This window comes from Hippopotamus amphibius, chromosome 4 (genome assembly GCF_030028045.1).
Source record: "Hippopotamus amphibius kiboko isolate mHipAmp2 chromosome 4, mHipAmp2.hap2, whole genome shotgun sequence".
In the NCBI taxonomy this organism is placed as follows: domain Eukaryota; kingdom Metazoa; phylum Chordata; class Mammalia; order Artiodactyla; family Hippopotamidae; genus Hippopotamus; species Hippopotamus amphibius.
The window spans coordinates 135,948,014-135,974,694 of NC_080189.1; the positions used below are offsets into that span (position 1 = coordinate 135,948,014).

A 26,681-nucleotide genomic window follows, 5' to 3' on the forward strand; every position below is an offset into this window, starting at 1 on the left:
GGGCTTTGTAGTGGCTGGTAGCTTGTCCTGATCTGCTTGTATTTGGGTTGGTGTAGATATCTAGTCACCGAATATTGTTGTATGTGTTGTCCTGTTTTTGTTTTGCTTTAGTACTTGCTCTGTTTCCATAGGGAAATTCAAAAACTATGCTACCATCATCTTTCAGGAATTCCTCCAGTTTTTTCTTGAAGAAGAAATTGTTAGAGAGTTATGTAATTGACAAACTTATTAGATTATTGATGCATACAACATCATTTAGAAAAGTTGAGCTTCGGGGCTACGCATTTGAAATTCCCTGAAATTCTGATAGCCATTGTTTTTACTTTTGAATTTATAAGTGCACGACCTCATTGGACCAAGTATGTTATTGCAATTCACATAATCGCCATATCGTAGACTGGCTTTGAGGTTGGGCAGACCTGGAGTCAAATCCCACTTCTGTCCTTTTCATTTTTCTTTTCACATATTAATTCATTTCTCTGAGGTTTTTCTCATCTATAACATGGAAATATTTCTACAACTACCACTACTAAGAACTACCTCAAAGTGTAATTTGGATTAAATTAAGTTGGATACTTGGCTGAAGGTCAATAAATTCACACCTATAATCTTTTGATTTGATTGCATCCTAATGCATAAAACTGTAATAAAATGACAATGTAGAAAACATTTGAAAGTAAGATCATTTCTTTTGTATTACTTAAGAAACTGTGTTGTAGAATTTTAGAAAAAATGGCAATTAAATATTCTCAAAATAATTTTACTGATACATTAGAATTAGGAAGTGTGTCCTAACTATGAGAAATTATATTTAAATTTGACGTTGAGAATAAGGCCACCGATATTGCTGATACTCTCTCCCATAGCAATCAGGAGAGGCAACATGCTGTGGACAAAGATGCTTTGCCCTTAAACTTGGAAAGAACCTGCCTTAGGCCCTTCCTTCACCATTTCCTTGAAGCTTAGTTTGGTTAGTTATGCCCTCGATGAAAATTTTCCTTTCATAGCTGCAAGTTTGCATGTAATCAAATTCAGTAAATGCTAATTGAGCATGTACTCACTGCTAGAAACTGGCTTAGGCACTGGACATATAAGGGTGAGCTAGACAGACAGAGTCCCCGCCCTCCTGGAATTTACAGTTCAAGGTCAAAGGCAAACAGATAAGCTACTACTGCATACAGTGATAATTGCTATTATAAACAGAGAAGAACCAGGTATTATAGGAGGAGCAGCTTAACCCAGACTTGAGGTTCAGGAAAGGCTTTCCGAAGAAAATGGCGCATTAACTAGTAGCTGAGGATGTGTAAGAATTCCCAAGCCAATAGGAAAGCAGACGAAAGGGCAAGTGCAAAGGCATGGCGATGGGCAGACAGCACATCTGAGGATGCGAAACGAGGGACTAATGCTTAAGCAGTGCTTCCAATACTGGCTGAAGCTCAGGTTATTTTTAATAGGCCCCACCCCAGGCTTACTGAAGTACATTCTCAGAGAATGTTCCAGGATTCTGATGAATAGCTCCTGTGGGGAGGCAGTGGCTTGGGGTGTGTGGGGGGCTGGAGAAGGGGGATCAAGTTAGGGAAGGTGAGGCAGGGAACCCAGGGTGCACCATGAAGGGCTGTGAAGCATGTGGGGATTTAGCCTAAGGGTGGGGGAGCTATGGAAGGATTGGGAGGTATGGGGATGAGGTGGTCAGATTCGTGATTTATAAAGATCATTGAGTTTACTGAGACATGGCCCCTGCCTTCACGAGTGATACAGTCTAGTTTATGAGGTTCAACAGCTTTGAGCCTCAGTTTTTAAAATCAAAAATGGAAAAATAGTATCTACTTTGCATGGTTATTTGGAAGTTTGAGATAATTTATGCACAAAGTGCCTGATATATTTGGCACTCAAAAGATGTGAATCTCTGTTATTTGAGAAAACCATGGAGCCAAGTAATTGGTGGACATCACAGAGCCACTGCCAAACATCAGGGATTTCTGTTCAACCACCTTCTCTAGGTTCCTCTGACGAATTCTTTTCCTCTGTGCGCACCTGCAACAACAGGATGGAAAGCCTGCTCTTTCTCACTCTTCCTTCAGTTACAGTCTTCATGCCAATGACTTCCAGACCTCCACCTCCCGCCTGCTCTTCTTTCCTGAGCTTCAAACCCACAAATCCAGCCGACTCCTCAAGTGGATCTCTCCACTTAAATGTCTTGTGGGTACTTCTTTGAAATTAAGTCCTCTTACCTAAGACCATCCTTTCCCACACCAAGAAAACAAAACCAAACCCCACCTTCCCAACATTACCAACGCCACTAGATCAAGTCAGAAATGCAGGAACCAAATCACCCGTCCTTATCTTCTCCAGTTAATCCTCACAAGGCCACACCCTTCTCTCCAGGCCTGGACCATCACCTCAACCAAACTACCACCACCGCTTACCTGAACTTGTGAAACAGCCTGAGTTCCCAACACCATTCTCTGCCCCAACCCTGAGGGACCTTCCATGATACAAAATGGAGAAAATCCCCTCTCCCACTTCCCCACACACAGTTAAGCCTCCCCAGTGGCTTTCAAATGCCACTGAAGCAAGTCTCATCGTCTGCCATTCTCCCTTTCCTATTCTGTGCTCTAACCATCCTGACCTAGAAAAAAGCTACCTTGTTTCCCACTCTCAGTTCCTCACGCAGACTCCCCTTTACCCCCGAGGTCTTGGCTGGCAAGCATCGTGGTGGAGAGGCAATCCGTGAACCTTTACACCAGCCAAGAGTCCCCTGTCGCATGTATCTGCAGTGTTTTTACTTCTTCACCATTAACCCTACTCATTCTACTGTAGCTTCTCAATTCCCATCTTCCCCACTAGATTGTAGCAACATGGTGGCAAAAGAGTATTCACAGTGAGTCCATGTTATTCACAGATTCTGTTTGGGGATTTACCTACTTACTCACATTTTTGTAACTCCCAAATCAACACTCAGGGCACTTTCTCAGTCATTCCTGGACATGCACAGAAAAGTGAAAATTTTAAGTTGCCCGGCGCACACTCTCATCGGAGGCTGAGCAAGCTGATGCTCTACCCTCTTGTTTCAGCTCTTGGACCATCAATAAGCCTCCATCGTGCTGTCTACTTAGTGCCATGTTTTCCACATTTTTGTGGTTTTTGTTGGTTTCACTGTTGAAAATGGCCCCCGTGCATAGTACTGAAGTGCTGTCTAGTGTTCCTAAGTGCAAGAAGGCTGTGATGTGCCTTACGGAGAAAATACGTGTGTTAGATAAGCTTCATTCAGGCATGAGTTATAGTGTGTTGTCCGTGGGTTCAATGTTAATGAATTAACATATATGAAATGAGATGTCCTTAAACAGAAACACACATAAAACAAGGTTCTATTTTGATCAGTTGATGACAGTGTGACCAGAGGCTTGCAGGAAGCTAATGCTGTATCTCCCCTAGGGGCAGTGGTTCAGTATTAGCTAATTCCATTTCTGTGATGATTTAATAGAACACAACTACTGCAGATAATAAGGCTCAATTGTGTTTTGTTAACTTCTATATCCCCAGTAGTTATCACAGTGACTCTCACATAATAGTTGTTCAATACACATTTGTTGAAACTGAACTGTCTCTGTGTATGTTATACATACATCCATAAGAATTATATAACATATAGTAATATAAATTAAACTGAACTTTTCTCACACCAAAGATATACCTCACAGCATTATCATTATTTTGTGCTTTTTTAAAAAATGCGACATATAGGTTTATTTTTGATATGATTTTTATTTTTATCTTTACGTAGGATGCTGGAGAGATGGTTCGTTCCTTTGTTGGTGGTTTGGAACTTGTTGTCAATTTACTGAAATCAGATAATAAGGAAGTTTTGGCGAGTGTATGTGCCACTATTACCAATATAGCAAAAGATCAAGAAAATTTAGCTGTCATCACAGATCATGGAGTTGTCCCTTTGTTGTCCAAACTAGCAAATACAGTAAGTAACACATCTTTTTATTTCAAAATGCATGTTGTCATAAGATATCATGATGTAGTAGCAAAAACAATGAGGTTAAAAATCCAGGGACCTGGATTCGAGTTTAATAACCATCACATGTGAGGTATGAGATTTTAGTGAATTCATTTCATTTCTCTGAGACTAATAAATGTCAAAGTATATTTCAAACTGCAAAATGTTGATATGCGGAATCCTTGTAAAACAGAGGCTATTTTTCATTTATCACTGACAAGCAAAGTGGTGGAAAATACAAATGCTGTTGTAGACGTGTTAGCTATCATCAGCATCATCATGATTCTGAGCCTTCAGATCACTGTTCGTGCCAGCTTTAGAAGTTAAACGCTCCTCTCCCAGCTTAGCAAGCTGGGGTCGACGGCATTCTTGAGCTAGGAGATTTTGGCTATCACTGTATTGTTTACCCAGAGCTGTTCCAGATGGAACAAGCAGCCTTGAGAGATGATGACCTCACCGCGACCAGAGGTATTTGAGCGTAGCTTGGACTACCACTTGGCAGAAAAGTCGTGGAGCAGAAATTCTAGACCAAGCCTGCTTGGTCTAGAAGGCTTTCGGGCCAGTCTAACACTGAATTCCTAAGAATATCTGCCAGTTTCAGTTAAGGACACCAAGTTGTGCCCTGAATCAAGAGAGCAGTACAAATAATAATCGGAAAATTATAGCTTTATTCAGTTGTATTAAACCTACGTGAGGTAATTACATCCAAAAAGAAGGATGCCGTCTGCATAAACAATAGAGAAAGGAAAAGGGCAGATTCAAAGCCTATCCTTGCTAGCTGCATTATCTTCTCTCTCTCGGGAGCCAAGGTGTGTTACTGATGGGGAAGTATTCCTAAGTGAAGGAGTAGAATTCATCCACATATCCCAGTTATCTGGCAGGCTCCCTTAAGGATGTCCAATTTTCCTTAACTATTTTTATTACTCAACCACTTGCTGATCTGTAACTCTGTGTTGCGGGTAGACTTAGAAGGAAATTGAGCCTTAAGCAAATAACTAATGCCAGACATCTGATCACCTTTGCCTGCATGTACTCCATTCAGTTCATGGAAAGAAAATGCAGGATTGACCCTTGATCCATTGGTGACCCACAAAAATACTAGTTCCCATTAAAAGACCACCTCAGTAGCCAGTGGGTGATGAACATCTAGAGTATAAGCATCACAGGGTCGTTACCATGCACATATTGCAATTCGTTTTCCTTGGGCAGAATAATGATAAGCTGAGGTGTCACCTAGCAGAAGCTATTTCACGCTGCTGTATGTGGGGCAGAAACAGAGTGGCCTTCGGCGAGCACAAGGCAGTGGCTCCGTTAGTGCGGTACCTGAAATCAAACGACACCAACGTGCACAGAGCGACAGCCCAAGCCTTGTACCAGCTCTCAGAAGACGCCGATAACTGCATCACCATGCACGAGAATGGTGCGGTGAAGGTACTGTTGCTCAACTTTGTGGTTTAGTCCAAGTCAGGTCAATGTAGGTTGGAAAGAAGCTTAAGGGATGTTTTACTGAAAGGGGTATTTGAACACACAAAACTGCCCGCTTGTTGCGTTGTGGCTGCAAATGAGCCGTGTGTTATCGTTACCATGGTTTGTACCGCCGAAAAGTTGCGTGGAGATAGAATTTTTGTGCATCAAAGACTATACAATGTGCTCAGTTAAATAAGTACTCGTTCCATAACTTGAATTAGATTAAAGAAAATGTATAGTGCATGAACAACCAGCGGTATTCATTAATTCTGTTCAATAATTTATTGACTTTTAGCACTTAAATAATGAAATATAGGCACCAACTACACAGCAAAGGAGCTATCAAACAGCAGCTAGACAGTCTTGCCAGTGTTGACCATAAGCAAAGGACGAATTCAAAGACATGCTTCTTTTCAAAAAAAAAAAAAAAAAATCTGTGCATCAAATTTTCTTCAACTAATATCCAGGTAGGGAAGTTTCTGCACGTAGACTTTGATGTATCTATACACTGGAGACCACCTAGAGCTTCTGAGTAGAATATTTTGATGACAATAAACATGAAAATTCTTAAGAGTACATGAACAGCTTACAAGTATTAGGAAAAATTGATTTCAAATTCTAGTTCTTTTCTATAGCCTGTTTCCTTGTACAATATAATTTTACTGTCTATGACCTCAATTTGGAGTCTGTGGCAGCCAGATGCATTTACATTTTGAAATGTATGCCCAAAGTTAGCTTGATCTTTTAGGCAAAAGCTAATAAAATCTTCAGTTAATCATATCTTGTCAAACTTATATATTCTGAATATGAAACACCTTCAGAGGAATAAGACTCTTAGAATGCCAACTGGTAATTTTTTAGGTGATTATTTTAATTTATCCTTTATACCTATTATAGCTGAAGAATATGATGTTAATTTTTCTGAAATTAAACCCAATTTACATTTAAATGTGTAACTTTTCCATTATAAATGCTTTTTTACAGCACATAAGTTAGGCCATACTAATTTCTTCAAGCAAAAAAACTGGCATAAAAGGCACCTTTTAAACAAAGCACTAATTTTTTAAAGTTAATTATAAAAAATATAGTGGAATGTTAACTTCAGGTTGCTAAAGAATGGTACAAATGCCATCACTTCTATGTGATTATGTTCACACTTCAAAAAAGATGATTTTCTAAGTTAAAATTATACATCCTATTATTGAACAAGGACAATCTAATATGCACAACCTAAAGACTTTTTAAAAAAAATAAAACTGTAAAAGTTAAATAGCCTGGCAAAGTGTCTGACATATAACATGCTTAGACAATTGCCAGCTTAAGAGGAGAATTTCTTTAAGAAGAGAATTTCTAGACTACTCAGAAAGTTTTCAAGTTTAATAAGGTTTATATGTTACCACTCAATTGACATATATGCCAGGTATATATGCAACTCTAAATTATTTCTTCTAATACAAGTCAATAGGTAATCCAAAATCATTTGTGAATTGTATTCTGCTGTCAAAAGTGTTGAAACTGTGTTCACCCACCCACACAGCTTATATAAATTAAAAAAATAAAGCAATAAAAGTGATTAGGATGAGGCGACAGGATAGAGAAAAACAAAGAAAGTTGGGTTTGTTGCCCTTGATTCTCTTTCATGGGTCATCTAAGGGCACCTTGAGGGCCCCTGTGTCTCATCCATCTGCATTCCCAACTACCTGCTATTTCTACCAAAGGATAAGTGTAAAGAACCAATTCTTATAACTTTATCGTAGGCTGCTCTGTCATGATATAGGGGCTGGCTTTACGGTGGACTCTTCCTTATGTGGCTATAGGGGAAGCATGAGGACCTGTGTCTCCCTTCTTTGGTTTTAAAAAGGAAAAAAATGTGGATGTAGTGTACTGGGTGTTGGTAGAATCCAGTGGGGTTTTGTAGTTGCTTGGATATGGGGAAGAAAGGAAAGTGCTAAGTCAAAAACAACTCCAGGTTTCAAGCGGTGAAAAGGCAGATTCCATCAGCCAAGGCAATGCAAGAGCATACGTGGTACATCAGGGAGGTTAAGGTACCTGCAGTGAATATGTCACGTTGTGTAACTGCTAACATTTCTGACTTCAAATGCATGTGAACTTGACCCACTATTTTGGCAAATCCCTGACTGTTTTTGTTCCTAAATGCCACAGCACCTTTCTAGTCAAATGCTTATAGTCGGCCCTTCGTATTGGTGGGTTCCACATCTGTAGGTTCCACTAATACAGATTCAATCAACAGATCAAAAATATTCAGAAAAAAAAATTCCAGTGAGTTGCAAAAAGCAAAACTGGAATTTGCCACATGTGCTGGCAACTATTTACATAGCATTTACATTATATTTACAACTATTTACATAGTGTTTACATTGTATTTACATAGCATTTACATTGTATTTACAACTATTTACACAGCATTAACATTGTATTAGGTACTGTAAATAACCTAGAGATGATTTAAAGACACACAAATGGCCAACAGGCATTTGAAAAGATGCTCAACATCATTAATTATCAGAGAAAAGCAAATCAAAATCACAATGAGATATCACTTCACATCACACCTGTCAGAATGGCCACATCAAAAAGTCTACAAACAACAAATGCTTGAGAGGGTGTGGAGAAAATGGAACCCTCCTACACTATTGGTGGGAGTGTAAATCGGTGCAGCTACTATGAAAAACAGTATGGAGTTTACTCAGAAAACTAAAAATAGAACTACCATATTACCTAGCAATTCCGCTCCTGGGTATATATATGAAGAAAATGAAAATGCTAATTTGAAAAGGTACATACACCTCAATGTTCACAGCAGTATTATTTACAATTGCCAAGATGTGGAAGCAACCTAAATGTCCAACAACAGATGAAGGGATAAAAAGGATGTGGTACATATATGCAATGGAATATTACTCAGCCATAAAAAAAAAGAATGAAAATCTGCCATTTGCGGCAACATGGACGGATCTGGAGGGCATAATACTAAGTGAAATAAGTCAGAGAAAGACAAATACTATATATTATCACTTATATATGGTATCTGAAAAATGCAACAAACTAGTGAATGTAACAAAAAAGAACCAGACTCACAGACAAGAGAGAACAAACTAGTGGTTAGTGGAGGGGAGAAGGAAGGGGCGAGGGGCAAGATAGAGGTGGGGGCTAAAAAGGACAAACTACTGTGTATAAAATTAATAAGCTACAAGGATATATTGTACAGCACAGGGAATATGGCCAATATTTTATAATGACTATAATGGAGTCTAATCTTTAAAAATTGTGAATCACTGTGTTGTACATCTGAAACTAATATAATATTGTAAATCAACTATACCTCAATAAAATAAATTTTTTTTTAAAAAGTACACAGGACAATGTGTATAGGTTATATGTAACTATTACATCATTTTATATAAGGGACTTGAGCATCCATGGATTTTGGTATCTGTGGGGTCCTGGAACCCATCCCCCTTGGACACTGAGGGATGGCTGTATAGAGTTATTTCCTAGTCCTGCAAACGTTCCTGCAGCAGTTGCTCATGAGCAATGTGGACAGGTTCTTTAACAATTACCAGAGTCATCGTGTCACCCTGTTCATAAGTAATTTATTCTAAAGTTAGCTCTTTCCCTGTACAATTTCCTCAACAGTAGCAGCTGACATGATGCAATGTATCTGTCTCATACCAACTGCTGTTTATTCTGTAGCAACAGCAAAGGAACAGGCTTGAGGGTCTGGAATAGATTGAATTCAGTTTCTAATGTGTTCCATTCAAACAGTCAGTTTGAATTTTAGGTTTAGAGCAATGCTACCCAGTGGAAATGTAATGCGAGCCACATATGTAATATTACATTCTCTAGTAGCCCAAATATAAGAAAAGATAAAGAAACAGGTAAAATTAATTTTAGTAATATATTTCATTTAACCCAGTATACCCGTGATATTATTTCAACATACAATCAATATAATAAACTAATATTTTACATTATCTTTTTTGGTACTAAATCTTCAAAATCTGGTGTGTGTTTTTACACTTATGATACATCTTAATTTGGACTGGCCACATTTCAACTTCTCAGTGGTTTTCTTATTCATCAGCATAGACTAGAGACAGGACAGAGGGAAGATGTGGGAAGTATCACTGGAGAGGTATTAAGCCAAATGAGTGTGGATAAGATGTTTTTGGCAGAGAGTTTAGAGAAGCCTGGGAAATGTCTACATGTAAACCAGGAAGCAGAGCTATAAAAGCAAACTCAGGAAGTCAGCAGGTTAACCAGGAGTTCCAGAAGCTAAAGGAAGAACAGGTTTCCAAAAGGTTTGTCTTTAAACACTGTGCAGCAGTCAACAAGGATTTCCTAATTCAGTTATGATGAAAGATAATCCTTGTGGCAGAGCTTCTCCAGGTAAGAATGTCTTCTATAGGAACTAATAAATCCCCTGCTCTGATGGATACAATGGGATGGGAGTAACCCCGTTCTTACCCTCTTTATGATTTCACACAGACTTCCTTCTCCAAAGTATCAGCCCAGGGTCTGTGTCATTACCAAACCTTGTGAACATGGAGGCAGACTGTATCAGAAACATGAGACATCTAGGATATACACCAAAGTCATTTGCTAAGTATAACAAAACTATAACCCAGGAAAGTGATAGAAAGAGCGGAAGTTGCAGAAAAACTGAGCAAGACAAGCCCTTTCCTAAGACAGAAAAAGTGATCGAATGGAAAGATGGTGAGCACCTTTAAGAGGCATGGAAGTCCCTTCCCTGTGGTGACACTGGGTTTGTTTTTGCAAATGTCTATACCAGGCAGGTAAAAACTACCATAACTTTCTGGAAGGCAGGAAATTGAACAGACTGTAGAAAATGCAACCTGGAGTAGGTTCAGCAGTGGTGGAGTGAGGCAAGAGTATTTCAATTCGAGTAGAGCTAAAAGGGTCGTCTTGGCTGTTCCCAGACTCAGTGCGCATAGTGGCATCCACAGTACTGGAAGATGAACCGAGAAACTAACACACCCCTTGGTCTTTGAAGCCTGGTGCAGGGAAAGAAAAATATCACTAATGCTTTTGAGTCAAGTAAATGGCCTTTAGGTACTGAGGTCACTCAGGAAGTCTCATTGTCCACATGCAGGTCTACATAATGTTTGAACTGTAATATTTTTGGTGAATTAAAACTCTTTATGTCACTTTATGGTTTGAGTACTTCCCTCACATTTCAGATATTCCCTGGAGTGCTAGGGATAGTTCACTCGATGATATGCTATCATAGAAATGTGATTGATTTTGTATATTAATCTTGTATTCTACAACCTTGCTTGTAAACTCATTTATTTGCTCTAGTAGGTTTTTGGACATTCTATCATATTTTCTACATAGACCAGGGGTAGGAAAACTTTTTCTCTAAAAGATCAGATACTAAATATTTTAGGCTTTATGGGTGGCATATAGTCTATGTTGCAGATTCTTCTTTCTTTTATTGCTGTTTTTTTTATTATTATTTACCACCAAACAAAAATGCAGAAGCCACTCTTCATTCTGTAAGCCATACAAAAAAAGATTGTGATTTGCCAATCTCTCACATAAACAATCATGTCATCTGTAAAGAAAGACTCTTCTTTTCCAGCTTGGGTGCTTTTATTTGTCTTTCTTTCCTGATTGCATTGGCCAGAAACTCTGTACAGTGTTAGGAAGAAGCAGTAAGACCAGATGTCTTAGTCTTATTCTTTATCTTAGGGTAATGCATTCAGTCTCTCACCAGGAAGTGTAATGTTAGCAGTAGGTCTTTCATGGGTAACCTTTATCAGGTTAGGGAAGTTCTCTTCTATTACTATTTTGATGAGAATTTTTTTTTATCAGGAATAGATGCTGGTTTTGTCAAGTGCTTTTTTCTGTATCTATTGCTATCATCTTATGATTTTTCTTTTTTAGTTTGTTATTACAGAGAATCATATTCGTTTTCAAATGTTAAATCAACCCAGCATTCTTGAGGTAAACCCACTCTGTCATGATGTTTTATCCTGTTCATACATTGTTGAACTTAATTTGCTGAAATGTTGCTTAGAGTCTTGCATCTCTATTCATTTTTATAGCAGTTTTTTTTTCTTATAATGTCTTTCTTTGTTTTGCTGTCAGGTAATGCTGGCTTCGTGAATGAGTTGGGAAGTATTCCTTCCTATTCAATTTTCCTGAAGAGTTTTATAGCCCTGGTATTATTTCTTCCTTAAATGTTTCATAGAATTCACAAGTAAATCCATCTGGACCTAAAGTTTTCAATTTTGTAAGTTTTAAAACTATAAATCCAATTTCCTTAATCAATTTCGGCTGTTCAGGTTATTCATTTCTTCTTGCGTGAGCTCCGATATCTTGTGTCTTTCAAGGAATTAGTTCATTTCATCTAAATTGTCAAATATATTGGCCTGAAATTGTTTAAAATATTCTCTTATCCTTTTAATATGTATAGAATCTATAGTTATGGCACTACTTTCATTCCTGATATTGGTACTTTTTGTCTTCTTTTTTATCCTAATCAATCTGGCTAGAGGTCTATCAACTTTATTGATTTTCTCAAACAACCAGTTTTGTTTCATTGATTTTCCTCTATTGCTTTTTATTTCATTGATTTCCTTTGTGATCTTTATTATTTCCTCTCTTCTGATTACTTTGGGGTTTCATTTTCTCTTCTTTGTCTAGTTTCTTAAAGTGGAAACTAAGGTAATTGGTTTGATACCTTTATTGTTTTCTAATAAATGTGTTTAGTTGTCCAAATTTTCCTCTAATACTGCATCCCAGAAATTTTGATAAATTGTGTTTGCATTTTTATTAAGTTGAAAATACTTTCTAGGCACTTCCCTAACCATCCAGTGGTTAAGACTTTGCCTTCCAATGCAGAGGATGCAGGTTCAATCCCTGGTGGGGGAGTTAAAATCCCACATGCCTCATAGCCAAAAAAACAAAACATAAAACAGAAGCAATATTGTAACAAATTCAATAATGTCTTTAAAAATGGTCCACATAGAGAAAATCTTTAAAAAATACTTTCTAATTTCCCTTTTGATTTCCTCTTTGACCCATGGATTATTTAGAGGTGTGATATTTAGTTTCCAAATATTTGAGGATTTTCCAGTGGCCTTTCTGTTATTGATTTATAATTAAATTCCACAGTAGTCAGATAACACATATTGTATTAATTGAGTATTTTTAAAACATTTGATACTTGTTCTGTGACCCAGAACATGGTTTATCTTGTCAATGTTTCATGTGCACTTTTGAAAAAAATGAGTATTCTGATGTGGTGGGGGTAAAGTGTCCTATAAAGTTTAATAAAGTCAATTTGGTTAATACTGTTTGTTGTTCAGGTATTCTACATCTTTATTGATTTTATGATTACTTGGTCTGTCAGTTATTGCGGATCTGCCGATTTCTACTTGCAGTTCTATCAGTTTTTTTCCTTCACATATTTTGAAGCTGCATATTATGCATTAGGTGCATAAATGTTTAGGAATCATATGTCCTCTCAGTGACCCTTTATCACCATGACATGCTCTTTATCCCTGGTCCTATTCTTTGTTTTGGAATCTACCTTTTCTGCCACTAATAGAAACCCTACTACTTTTTCTTTGGTTAGTATCAGCATGCTAAATTCTATAGTTTTTTGTATCCCTGTACCTGTTTGTATATCTTTATTTAAAGTGCTTATTTACAGGCAGCATGTAGTTGGGGCTTGCTTTTTCATTCAAATCACAACCTCTGCCTTTGGGGGGAACTATGAGGGGAGACATACTATTTACATTTACTGTGCTACTGACATGATTGGCTTTAAATATATCATCTCATTTGTTTTCTATTTTCCCCATCTATTCTTTCTTTTCTTCTGTCTCACCTTGGGTTAATTAAATTTTTTATTATTCCATTTTATCTCTTTTGTTACCTTATTCGTTACCATTCTTTGTGTATTTTAGTGGCTGCTTTATTTAGGCTTTGCAGTATACATATTTATTTAATTCAGTGCAGCAGCGTACTTTCAAGTTATAGCATATGTAGAAACATATAGTTTAAGAATCATACAACACACTTCCATTTCCAGCCTCTCAGCTTTTGTGCTATTGTTGCCATGTACTTGACTCCTACATATGTTATAAAATCTACAATACATTGTTCTTATTTTTGGCTGTAAATAGTGATCCTTTACAGAGATTTAAATCAACAGGAAAAAGTACTGTTTATTCTTTTCTGTAGTGCAGATTTTCATCTGATGTCCTGTTCTTTTCTGCCCAAAGGACTTTTAACAATTCTTATAGTACATTTCTGTTGATGATAAATTCTTTCAGCTTTTGTTATGTCTAAAAAAGATTTTATTTTGTCTTTGTTTTTGAAAAATATTTTTGCTAGGTGTAGAATTTTACACTGACTTTTTTTTCTTTCAGAACTTTAAACATGTTGCCCCATTTTATTCTTACTCGCATTGTCTCTGAGGAGAATCTGCTGTCATCTTTATGCTGGTTCACCTGTATGTGAACTTTTTTCTTGTGTCTTTTTTCTTTGGCTGCTTTTTAAATTTTATTATTTTCACTGATTTTGGGCAACTTAATTATGATGTGCTTTGGTGCTGTTTTCTTCTTACTTTTGTATTTATTTTATTGGCTGTGTTGGGTCTTCACTGTTGCACGTGGGCTTTCTCTAGTTGCTGTGAGTGGGGGATACTCTTCATTGTGGTGTGTGGGCTCCTCATTGTGGTGGCCTCTCTTGTTGTGGAGCACAGGCTCTAGGTGCATGGGCTTCAGTAGTTGTGGCACATGGGCTCAATAGTTGTGACTCACGGGCTTAGTTGCTCCAAGGCATGTGGGATCTTCCTGGGGAAGGGATCAAACCTGTGTCCCCTGCATTGGCAGGCACATCCTTAACCACTGCACCACCTAGGAAGTCCTTGGTGCCATTTTCTTCATATTTCTTGTGCTTGAGGTTTGTTGAGCTTCTTGGATCTGTGGGCTTATAGTTTTCATCAAATTGGAAATTTTTGAGCCATTATTTCTTCAAATACTTTCCTTTTCCTTTTCCCCTTCTCTCTCTCTCTTTTTTTTTTTTTTTTTTTTTTGGCTGTGTTGGGTGTTTGTTGCTGCATGTGGGCTTTCTCTAGTTGCAGCGAACAGGGGCTACTCTTTGTTGAGGTGCGCAGGCTTCTCATTGCAGTGGCTTCTCTTGCTGCAGAGCATGAGCTCTAGGCACATGGGATTCAGTTGTTGTGGTGCCCAGGCTCAGTAGTTGTGGTTCATGGGCTCTAGAGTGCAGGGTCAGTAGTTGTGTCACATGGTCTTAGTTGCCCTGCAGCATTTGGGATCTTCCTGGCCCAGAGCTTGAACCCATGTACCTGCATTGGCAGGAAGATTCTTAACCACTGTACCACCGGGAAAGTCCCGCCCCTTCTCTTTCTGCTGTCCTTAGGAACTCCATTTTCACTGATATTTGGCTACTTCAGGTTTTCCCACATTTCCCTCAGGTGCTGTTAGTTTTTTTAGTCCTTTTTATTCTGTGTCTTTTAATTTGGGAATTTCTATTTCTATGTCCTCAAGGAGAGTGATTTTTTGCAATGTTTAGATTGCCTTAATTTACACGCAATGTGTTTTACATACTATAATTTTCACATCTCAAAATTCAATTTGAGTCTTTTTGTACACCTCTCATGTCCCTAATTAACATGGTTTGTCTTCCCTCTGGCTTCTTGCATGTACAAAATCCAGTCCTTTTTTTTTTTTTCTTTTTTTAATTTTTAATTTTTTACAATAAACTGCATATATTTAGAGTGTACAATTTGGTATCCCAATCTCCCAATTCATCCCCGCCCCAACCCTCTCTGCTTTCCCCACTTGGTGTCCGTACGTTTGTTCTCTACATCTGTGTCTCTATTTCTGCCTTGCAAACCAGTTGATTTGTACCGTTTTTCTATAGTCCACATATATGTGTTAATATATGATATTTGTTTTTCTCTTTCTGACTCACTTCACTCTGTATGACAGTCTCTATGTCCATCTATGTCTCTAAAAATGTCCCAGTTTCATTGCTTTTTACAGCTGAGTAATATTCCATTGTGTATATGCACCACTTCTTCTTTATCCATTCATCTGTTGATGGACATTTAGGTTGCTTCCATGTCCTGGCTATTGTAAATAGTGCTGCAATGAACATTGGAGTGCATGTGTCTTTTTGCATTGTGGTGTTCTCTGGGTATATGCCCAGTAGTGGGATTGCTGGGTCATATGGTAGTTCTATTTTCAGTTTTGCAAGGAATCTCCATACTGTTCTCCATAGTGGCTGTATCAATTTACATTCCCACCTACAGTGCAAGAGCGTTTCCTTTTCTCCACACCCTCTCCAGCATTTACTGTTTGTAGGTTTTCTGATGATGCCCATTCTAACTGGTATGAGGTGATACCTCATTGTAGTTTTGATTTGCATTTCTCTAATAATTAGTGATGCTGAACAGATTTTCATGTGCCTCTTGGCCATCCATATGTTTTCTTTGGAGAAATGCCTATTTAGGTCTTCTGCCCATTTTTTGATTGGGTTCTTTGTTTTTTTGATATTGAGCTGGATAAACTGTTTATATATTTTGTCTGTTGATTCATTTGCACATTTTTTCTCCCATTCTGAGAGTTGTCTTTTCATCTTGCTTATCATTTCCTTTGCTGTGCAGAAGCTTTGAAGTTTCATTAGGTCCCACTTGTTTATTTTTGTTTTTATTTCCATTATTCTAGGGGGTGGATCAAAAAAGATCTTGCTGTTATTTACGTTGAGGAGTGTTCTTCCTATGTTTTTCTCTAGCAGTTTTATAGTGTCTGGCCTTACATTTAGGTCTTTAATCCATTTTGAGTTTATTTTTGTGTATGGTGTTACGAAGTGTTCTAATTTCATTCTTTTACATGTAGCTGTCTAATTTTCCCAGCACCACTTATTGAAGAGGCTGCCTTTTCTCCATTGTATATCCTTGCCTCCTTTGTCATAGATTAGTTGACCATAGTTTATCTCTGGGCTTTTTATCCTCTTCCATTGATCTATATTTCTGTTTTTGTGCCAGTACCATACTGTTTTGATCACTGTAGCCTTGTAGTATAGCCTGAAGGCAGGAAGCCTGATTCCACCAACTCCGGGTTTCCTTCTCAAGATTGCTCTGGCTTTTCGGGGGTCTTTGGCATTTCCATACAAATCGTAAAATTTCTTGTTCTAGTTCTGTGAAAAATGCCATTGGTAATTTCATAGGGATTGCATTGAATCTGTAGATTGCTTTTGGTAATATAGTTATTTTCACAATGTTGATTCTTCCAATCCAAGAATGTGGTATGTCCCTCCATCTGTTTGTGTCATCTTTGATTTCTTTCATTAGTGTCTTATAGTTTTCTGAGTACAGGTCTTTTACATCCTCGGTTAGGTTTATTCCTAGGTATTTTATTCTTTTTGTCACAATGGTGAATGGGATTGTTTCCGTAATTTCTCTTTCTGATCTTTCATTGTTAGTGTATAGAAATGCAAGGGATTTCTGTGTGCTAATTTTGTATCCTGCAACTTTACTAACTTCATTGATTAGCTCAAGTAGTTTTCTGGTGGCATCTTTAGGAGCTTCTATGTATAGTATCATGTCATCTGTGAATAGTGACACTTTTACTTCTTCTATTCCAATTTGGATTCCTTTTATTTCTTTTTCTTCTCTGATTGTGGCAAGGACTTCCAAAACTATGTTGAATAGTAGTGTCAAGACTGGACATCCTTGTCTTGTTCCTGATCTTAGAGGGAATGCTTCCAGTTTTTCACCACTGAGAATGATGTTTGCTGTGGGTTTGTCATCTATGGCCTTTCTTATGTTGAGGTAGGTTCCCTCTATGCCCACCTTCTGGAGAGTTTTTATGATAAATGGGTGTTGAATTTTGTCAAAAGCTTTTTCTGCATCTATTGAGATGATCATGTGGTTTTTATGCTTCAGTTTCTTAATATGGTGTATCACATTGATTGATTTGCATTTATTGAAGAATCCTTGCATTCCTGGGATAAACCCCACTTGATCATGGTGTATGATCCTTTTAATGTGTTGTTAGATTCTGTTTGCTAGTATTTTGTTGAGGATTTTTGCATCTAAATTCATCAGTGATATTGGTCTGTCATTTTCTTTTTTTGTAGTATCTTTGTCTGGTTTTGGTATCAGGGTGATGGTGGCTTCATAAAATGAGTTTGGGTGTGTTCCTTCCTCTGCAATGTTTTTGAAGAGTTTGAGAAGGATGGGTGTTAGCTCTTCTCGAAATGTTTGATAAAATTCACCTGTGAATCCATCTGGTCCTGGACTTTTCTTTGTTGGGATATTTTTAATCACAGTTTCAATTTCATTACTTGTGATTGGTCTGTTCATATTTTCTATTTCTTCCTGATTCAGTCTTGGAAGGTTATACCTTTCTAAGAATCTGTCCATTTCATCCAGGTTGTCCATTTTATTGGCATATGTTGCTTGTAGTAATCTCTTATGATGCTTTTTATTTCTGTGGTGTCCATTGTAACTTCTCCTGTTTCATTTCTAATTTTATTGATTTGAGTCCTCTCCCTCTTTTTCTTGATGAGTCTTGCTAGAGGTTTATCAATTTAGTTTATCTTCTCCCAGAACCAGCTTTTAGTTTTATTGATTTTTGCTATTGTTTTCTTTGTCTCTATTTCATTTATTTGTGCTCTGATCTTTATGATTTCTCTGCATCTACTAACTTTGGATTTTGTTTGCTCTTCTTTCTCTAGTTTCTTTAGGTGTAAAGTTAGATTGTTTATTTGGGATTTTTCTTGTTTCTTCAGGTAGGATTGTATCGCTATAAACTTTCCTCTTAGAACTGCCTTTGCTGCATCCCATAGGTTTTGGATCATTGTGTTTTCATTGTCATTTGTCTCTAGGTATTTTTGGATTTCCTCTTTGATTTCTGCAGTGATCTGTTGGTTATTTACTAGCATATTGTTTAGCCTCCATGTGTTTGTGTTTTTTACAGTTTTTTTCCTGTAATTGATTTCTAATCTATAGTGTTTTGGTCAGAAAAGATGCTTGATATGATTTCAATTTTCTTGAATTTACCAAGGCTTGATTTATGACCCAAAATGTGATCTATCCTGGAGAATGTTCCATGTGCACTTGAGAAGAATGTGTAATCTGCTGTTTTTGGATGTAATGTCCTATAGATATCTATTAAATCCAGCTGATTTAATGTGTGATTTAAAGCTTGTGTTTCCTTATTAATTTTCTGTGTGGATGATCTGTCCATTGGTGTAAGTGGGATGTTAAAGTCCCCCACTATGACTGTGTTACTGTCGATTTTCTCTTTCATAGTTGTTAGCATTTGCCTTATGTATGGAGGTGCTCCTATATTGGGTGCATATATATTTATAATTGTTATCTCTTCTTCTTGGATTGATCCCTCAATCTTTATGTAGTGTCCTTTCTTGTCTCTTGTAACATTTTTTCATTTTAAAGTCTATTTTATCTGATATGAGTATTGCTACTCCAGCTTTCTTTTGATTTCCATTTGCATGGAATATCTTTTTCCAGCCCCTCACTTTCAGTCTGTATGTGTCCCTAGGTCTGAAGTGGGTCTCTTGTAGACAGCATATATATGGGTCTTGTTTTTGTATCCATTCAGCCAGTCTGTGTCTTTTGGTTGGTGCATTTAGTCCATTTACATTCAAGGTAATTATCAATATGTATGTTCCTATTACCATTTTCTTAATTGTTTTCTTTTTGTTTCTGTAGGTCCTTTTCTTCTCTTATATTTCCCGCTTAGAGAAGTTCCTTTAGCATTTGTTGTAGGGCTGGTTTGGTGGTGCTGAATTCTCTTAGCTGTTGCTTGTCTGTAAAGGTTTTGATTTCTCCATCAAACCTGAATGTGATCCTTGCTGGGTAGAGTATTCTTGGTTGTAGGTTCTTCCCTTTCATCACTTGAAATATATCGTGACACTCCCTTCTGGCTTGCAGAGTTTCTGCTGAGAAATCAGCTGTTACCCTGATGGGAGTTCCCTTGTATGTGATTTGTCATTTTTCCCTTGTTGCTTTTAATAACTTTTCTCTGTCTTTAATTTTTGTCAGTTTGACTACTATATGTCTTGGCGTGTTTCTCCTTGGGTTTATCCTGCCTGGGACTCTCTGTGCTTCCTGGAATTGGGTAGCTATTTCCTTTCCCATGTTAGGGAAGTTTTCAACTATAATCTCTTCTAGTATTTTCTTGGGTCCCTTCTATCTCTTGTCTCCTTCTGGGACCCCTATAACGTGAATGTTGGTGCATTTAACATTGTCCCAGAGGTCTCTTAGGCTGTCTTCAGTTCTTTTCATTCTTTTTTCCTTATTCTTTTCTGCATCAGTGATTATCAGCATTCTGTCTTCCAGCTCACTTATTTGCCCTTCTGCCTCAGTTAATCTGTTATTGGTTCCTTCTCATGTATTTTTCATTTCAGTTATTGTGTTGCGTATCTCTGTTTGTTCTTTAATTCTTCTAGGTCTTTGGTAAGCTTTTCTTGCAACTTTTCAATCTTTGCATCCAGTCTTTTTTCAAAGTCCTGGATCATCGTCACTATCATTATTCTGAATTCTTTTTCTGTAAGGGTGCCTATCTCCTCTTCATTTAGTTGTTTTTCTCGTGTTTTATCTTGTCCCTTCATCTGCTACAAAGTCTTTTGCCTTTTCATTTTCTCTGTCTTTCTGTGGCTGTGATTTTCAGTTCCACAAGATGAAATAGTGCTGATACTGATTGATTCTGCTGTCTGCCCTCTGTGGAGGAAGCTATCTAAGAGGCTGGTGGGTGCTTCCTGATGGGAGGGACTGAGGGTGGGTTGGGCTGGTGGGTGGAGCTCAGTAAGATTTTAATCCGATTTGGTGGGTGGAGTTCAGTGACACTTTAATCTGCTTGTCTGCCAATGGGTGGGGCTGTGTTCCCACTCTGGTGGTCATTTGGCCTCAGGCGACCCAGCACTGGATCTTACAGTCTCTTTGGTGGGGCTAATGGTAGACTCTGGGAGGGCTCACGCCAATGAGTACTTTTCAGAACTCCTGCCGCAAGTGCCTCTGTCTCCTCAGTGAGCCACAGCTGCCCCCCACCTCTTCAGGTAACCCTCCAACACCAGCAGGTAGGTCTGGTTCAGTATCCTATGGGGTCACTGCTCCTTCCCCCTGGGTCCTGGTGAGCACAGTTTTCTGTGTGCCCTCCAAGAGTGGAGTCTCCGTTTCCCCCAGTCCTGTGGAGGTCCTGCAGTCAAATCCCGCTAGCTTTCAAAGTCTGATTCTCTGGGGATTCCTCCTCCTATTGCTGGACCTCCAGGTTAGGAAGCCTGATGTGGGGCTCAGAACCCTCAGGACTTCTGCGGTATAACTGCTCTCCAGCTTGTGAGTCACCCACCAAGCATTTATGGGATTTGATTTTAACATGATAGTGCCCCTCCTACCATCTCATTGTGGCTTCTCCTTTGTCTCTGGATGTGGGGTGTTTTTTTTGGTGAGTTCCAGTGTCTTCTTGTCGATGATTGTTCAGCAGTTAGTTGTAATTCCGGTGCTCTTGCAAGAGGGAGTGAGCGCCTGTCCTCCTACTCCGCCATCTTGATTCTTCCCCACAAAATCCAGTTCTAATTACACTTCTAATATCATTCCTGGGCTGCTTTCAATCGATTGACTTTTTTATTTACCATGGATCTTTGGATATCAGACAGTGAATTTTAATGTGTTGAGTGTTGGATATATATACTTTTTGTATTTCTATGAATATTCTTGAGTTTTATTCTGGGATGCAGTTCTATTACTCTGAAACAAGTTGATCCTTTTAGTTCTTGCTTTTATGCTTTGTTGGCAGGGCGAGAGTAGGGCTAATTCTTCCCATTTCTGAGGCAAGACCCTTGTGGTTATTCTACCTGACACCCTGTAAATTACAAAGTGTTCCACTCTGAGTAACCCTATCCCTCACTGTGTGTGAACTTCAGAGATTGTTCTGTCTTTAAGTGGTCCTTTTCCTGTCCTCAAGTAGTCTCCCTACACACAGGTGACGGTCAGTACTGCCCTGGAAATCCAGGGGCACTGATGCCAGTCTCCAGAGGTCTGCCCCTCCTCTCTAGTAATCTGCCCTGAAGACTCTAGTCATTGTGGTCCCCCACACTCCCAGCTCTGACTCCCAACTCAAGGAGCTGGCTAAGCTTTGTGTGGGTTCTCGCTTCCTGTGCTACAACCTGTAAACCCTCTGCAGGCAGCAAACTTTCTCCAGGCAGTAGGCTGGAACACCCTTAGGGCTAACCACTTTTGTTTCTCTTTTCTCAGCCATTGCTGTGCTTTGTTTGTTGTCTGATGTTCAATGACTTGAAAGCCATTGTTTTTTGTTTTTCCGTTCTTAAATTGAGACAGGAAGGTAAACCCAGTTTCTGTTACCCTTTCTCTGCTTCACACCAAGATTTTCTCTTATATAATAAATTAATGGGAAGTGATAGCTGGTGGTAGAGGTGAGTTATCCATTTATTTATTTATTTATTTATTGGCTGTGTTAGGCTTACATTGCTGTGCGAGGGCTTTCTCTAGTTGTGGTGAGCGGGGGCTACTCTTTGTTGCAGTGCATGGGCTTCTCATTGTGGTGGCTTCTGTTGTTGTGGAGCACAGGCTCTGGGCATGTGGGCTTCAGTAGTTGTGGCACTCAGGCTCAGTAGTTGTGGTGTACAGGATTAGTTGCTTTGTGGCACGTGGGATCTTCCTGGACCAGGGCTCAAACCTGTGTCCCCTGCATTGGCAGGCGGATTCTTAACCACTGCACCACCAGAGAAGTCTGAGTTATCCATTTTAAACACATGTTTTGCAGATTAGGAAACGAAGGGAAGTTCCTAAAACCACACAATCAATATAGGGTATAACATCATTCATGATTGTGATGTCTAGTTTAGTGCTGCTTCCACTGTTTGAGTGAATTCCAAACCATGTCTTGTGGACTCTTAGGGTTTCCCCTGGGAGAGACCAGCGCCTAGTACTCAGGCCCTGGGGAAGGGAGGCAGGCAGTGGTTACTGAAGTCACCTACTTCGGTCAGAACGGTTAGTTTTTCCATTTTGTAGTATTAAAATTGTGCATGAGATTGCTTCAAAAGAGCTTCTGGCTGCTTTAAAAAGAATTGAGAATTACTGCACTAAGTCATGCTTCCCTTTAGTAGTTGTTTATGAAACCCAAGAGGAGCCTTCCTTGTCATATTTATTTAGCACTTTGCTTTTCTTTAACAGAAAGATTTACAGAATAAGAATCTCTCCAGTAGGAATTAAGAACTCTAATCTTAATTCTTCGTATTCTGACACATTTAGTGCACATAAAAATCTGATATGAAAATGACTCTTAAAAGTCACCTTTTTTTTATGTCTGTTCCTTAGAGAGCTGTAGGCAGTGCCTTTGCCCATGAGGTGATTCAGCGATCTTCTAAAATATTCAGGGAGCACTTGCGGAAAACTGACTGTGCCTCAGAGGGTCTGTGCTCACAGAATGCATGTATTCTTCCACACCAGCTCTGCCTCACTAGAGTGAATCCACCCTGCTTCTGCTAACTCACTAGCACCCCACCCCCAGCAAAACAATCCCCCCCTTCTTGAAAGCTAATGGTGAGAAAAGATGAAAAAGCTGCATGGAAAGCAAAAGCACTAGATAATAATGCAAGTTAATATCATTTTCATTTATTCAGCTTCTTATGTGCAGATTCTATTCTAAAAGCACATTAATATATATCCTTTCATTCAGTCTTCTCCATTATCCAATGAGATGGGAATTGTCATTTTTTCTGTTTTAGAGATAAAGAAATGGAGCCTCATAGAGGTTAAGTAACTTGCCCCAGATCATCCAGGTCATAAGGAAAGGACCCAAGAAGTCTGGTTGCAGAGTCTATTCTCTTCACTCCCACTGCAAGGTCAAGCTGAAGTCCCCCGGGCACACGTGGGTGTGTGCGCCAGTTTGAAGGACCTGGTCTGGTTGAGGAACTGCTTTGCGAGGCAGAGCAGCTGTCTGGGAGGCACCGGCAAGAACGGGACTTGTTTTGTGGTGGACTGGTGCCTGTCCCTCCTGGCACAGCCTCACACCCTCTCCCGAATTACGTTCCAAATGCTATCCTTTTCTCTTTCCTTTTCATGATTTTCCAGCCTCTTGTGCTGCCCTTGAAGCTCTTGCAAATTCTTAATGTAGCCCAATTAAACATTATTCCTAGAAAGAGCTATGGTATATAAATTTAAAACCAGATGATTTTGTGATTAAGAAAATTACATTTCTAATCTTTACATAGATTTTAATAAGGATAGATGTATTTTTCCAAAGGTAATAATATATTAGTTAATATTGGTTAACTTAGTTAATATGAATGGCATTTTATGCTCTTGTGTGTGTGTATGTGTATACTTGACATTTTTAGAGTTAAGAAAATTAGAACTAAAATACAGTTCCATTAAGTTTTGGGTTTAATTTAAACCTTTTCACTAATCTATAGCAAGTTTTTAGGTCTATATGGGCTATATTCCAAAAGTCCAAGATCTTTATATTATTTTTACTTTTAAAAACATCTCCCACCACCAAGGGGCATACTTCTAGGTATTATGAATACCACTGATTATAACATTATAAAAGGAGAAATCCCTAATCAAAGAAATTAAATTGAAAATCTAAAGTTACCCTGGAAACTTGGGACAAAAGTCTCAGGCCTCTTAGTATATCATGAATAAGTGTCCATTCTTAAAGTCAAATGGCCTCTTTTTTTTTTTTAATTTGTTTATTTTATTTATTTTTGGCTGTGTTGGATCTTTGTTGCTGTGCATGGGCTTTCTCTAGTTGCATGGGCTTCTCATTGTGGTGGCTTCTCTTGTTGCAGAGCATGGGTTTTAGGCATGGGCTTCAGTAGTTGTGGCACATGGGCTCAGTAGTTGTGGCTCACAGGCTCTAGAGCGCAGGCTCAGTAGTTGCGGCACATGGGCTTAGTTGCTCTGCAGCATGTGGGATCTTCCTGGACCAGGGATCGAATCCATGTCCCCTGCATTGGCAGGCAGATTCTTAACCATTGTACCACCAGGGAAGTCCCAAAGTCAAATGACTTCTTATGAGTCAGAACTCTCCTATCTCCTCACTCAGTATTCTGAGTATCAGGGAGCAACCCCACCAGTTACTCCTGGGCCATGAGAGTTCACTGTGGTCTGTTACAGCAGCCTTTCCCAAAGCATGGTCCATAGTTCACCCATCTCAAAGCAATATGGGACTTGTTTAAAACCCCTTACGTTGGTAGGCCATACCCTAAATTGACTGACATGGAGTCTCCGCCAGTATCTTAACCAAGCTCCTAAGGTGATGGGGAAACACACAGAAGTTTGAGACACAGGAGTTTCAATGGCAAGGGCGCCAGAATGCCATTGACATTTGTCATCCCCTGATGCTCAAAAATCAACCTCTTCAAAGCAAAAGCTTAGAGAACCCTGATGGCGATGAATCCATCACATGGAAGCTTAGCCCACCCAGCAAATACTGATTGTGCACTTGGAATGCTCTGCGTGTGACATCACACTGAACAGGAAGAGTGTGGCTCTGGTCCGTATGGAATCAGGGTGGGCAGGTGGTTGTGGAACTCTGCTTTGCGGTACCTCTGCACGTGTGAAGACAGTCTGTCTAGGACACTTTATTTGCTCCTCATCCAAGACAAGACAAGGAGGACGTTCTGCTAATACTATAAAAGTATAATTTCTTCTGAGAGAAACCTAAATTTATGTGTTACCTACATTAAAATACTATCTTCAAAACTGTAAGCTTTGAGAATAGGAATAGAAGATCTGACACAGTATGACACCCAGACAATCCAGTTAATCTAATTGCCTTTGAAAGGATATCAAAGTATATGTTGCTTGATGGTCCTATAGAATAGTGCTTCCTGACCTTTTTTCCTGTCATTAGAAAAACATTCAGTGTTTGTTAATGGACAAAGCTATTTGCGGCCTGGAGGCACCAGGTCTGGGGCCTCTCCTGGTGCCCCGAGGACTAAGGGCTTCCTATTCTAAGTGTGGTCCCAGACACAGACCAGCACAGAGGTGCTTGTTAGAAAAGCACAATCTCAGACCTTTTACCAGACCTGTTGGATCAGAATCTGCATTTTAACAAGATTCCCAGATGATTCACATCCACAGTAAAGTCTGACGAGTGCTGGATAAGGCACATCCTCTCAGGCAGACTTAGAAAAAGGAACCGAACAATACTGCAATATTCCTGCCATGGTTGCCTTTACTAGCTATTCAGATTTGACATAGTTTGAACATTTTCTACAAAGTTGACTTAGGTGTAATTTTTATGCGATTATAAAACTTTTTATGTAAATTGCTAAAATTCCTGATTTGGGATCAGAGCATGTAGTCACTATAACTTTTCTTAGCCCTTCTTACGTATTTCATATATTTATCCCAAACCGCCATTTAAACAAGAAAATCCTTAAATCTTCTACTCTCGGTATAAAGCAACCTTTTATTTCCCTAATGTTGCTAACTTCATAGTTGAAAAGGACACCCTCTTGTTCTAATATCCTGGAATTTGATGAACTAGTCCACATTTAGCCTACTAGTATTCTTAATTAATGTAAGAAGTTTAAATGCTACAGTTTATAGTTACCGCTCATGTATAGGGGGAGCGACCTCCCACTAGCCAGTTACTTTTCCACTCAGTTACGCTGGGAAGCACACCACAGCATCCACTGTAATGGTATTCATCCACTGCAGCTGTTTCCAAGGAAACAAATTATTGGGATTTCCTTGGCGGTGCAGTGGTTAAGAAGCCACCTGCCAATGCAGGGGACACAGGTTGGATCCCTGCTCCAGGAAGATCCCACATGCCTCAGAGCAACTAAGCCCGTGCACCACAACTTTTGAGCCCGTGTGCCACAACTACTGAAGCCCACAAGCCTAGAGCCTGTGCTTTGCAACAAGAGAAGCCACAGCGATGAGGAGCCCGTGCGCCACAATGAAGAGTAGCCCCCACTTGCCACAAGTAGAGAAAGCCCGTGCACAGCAACAAAGACTCAACACAGCCAACAAATAAATAAACACATTATTTTTTAAAAAGGAAACAAATTATTATTATTATTTATTCAGCTGAATCTTTTCCTAACCCTCAGGATTTTCGTGCATAGATTTGTGTGCAGATAGGCTGTTCCTATTTTATTTTTAAGACTTTATACTCCACAAGTG

At 38.9% G+C, this 26,681-nt stretch overlaps 1 protein-coding gene across 3 annotated transcripts in view; it reads left to right on the forward strand.

Moving 5' to 3' along the window:
- Positions 1–26,681, forward strand: part of ODAD2 (outer dynein arm docking complex subunit 2) — a 178,720-nt gene that overhangs the window by 114,903 nt on the left and 37,136 nt on the right. For all 3 annotated transcript variants that reach the window (XM_057733900.1, XM_057733901.1, XM_057733902.1), the window contains 2 exons: positions 3,785–3,973; positions 5,216–5,437. In XM_057733900.1, the coding sequence (XP_057589883.1) occupies positions 3,785–3,973; positions 5,216–5,437 (411 nt within the window). The remainder of the gene's footprint in view (positions 1–3,784; positions 3,974–5,215; positions 5,438–26,681) is intronic.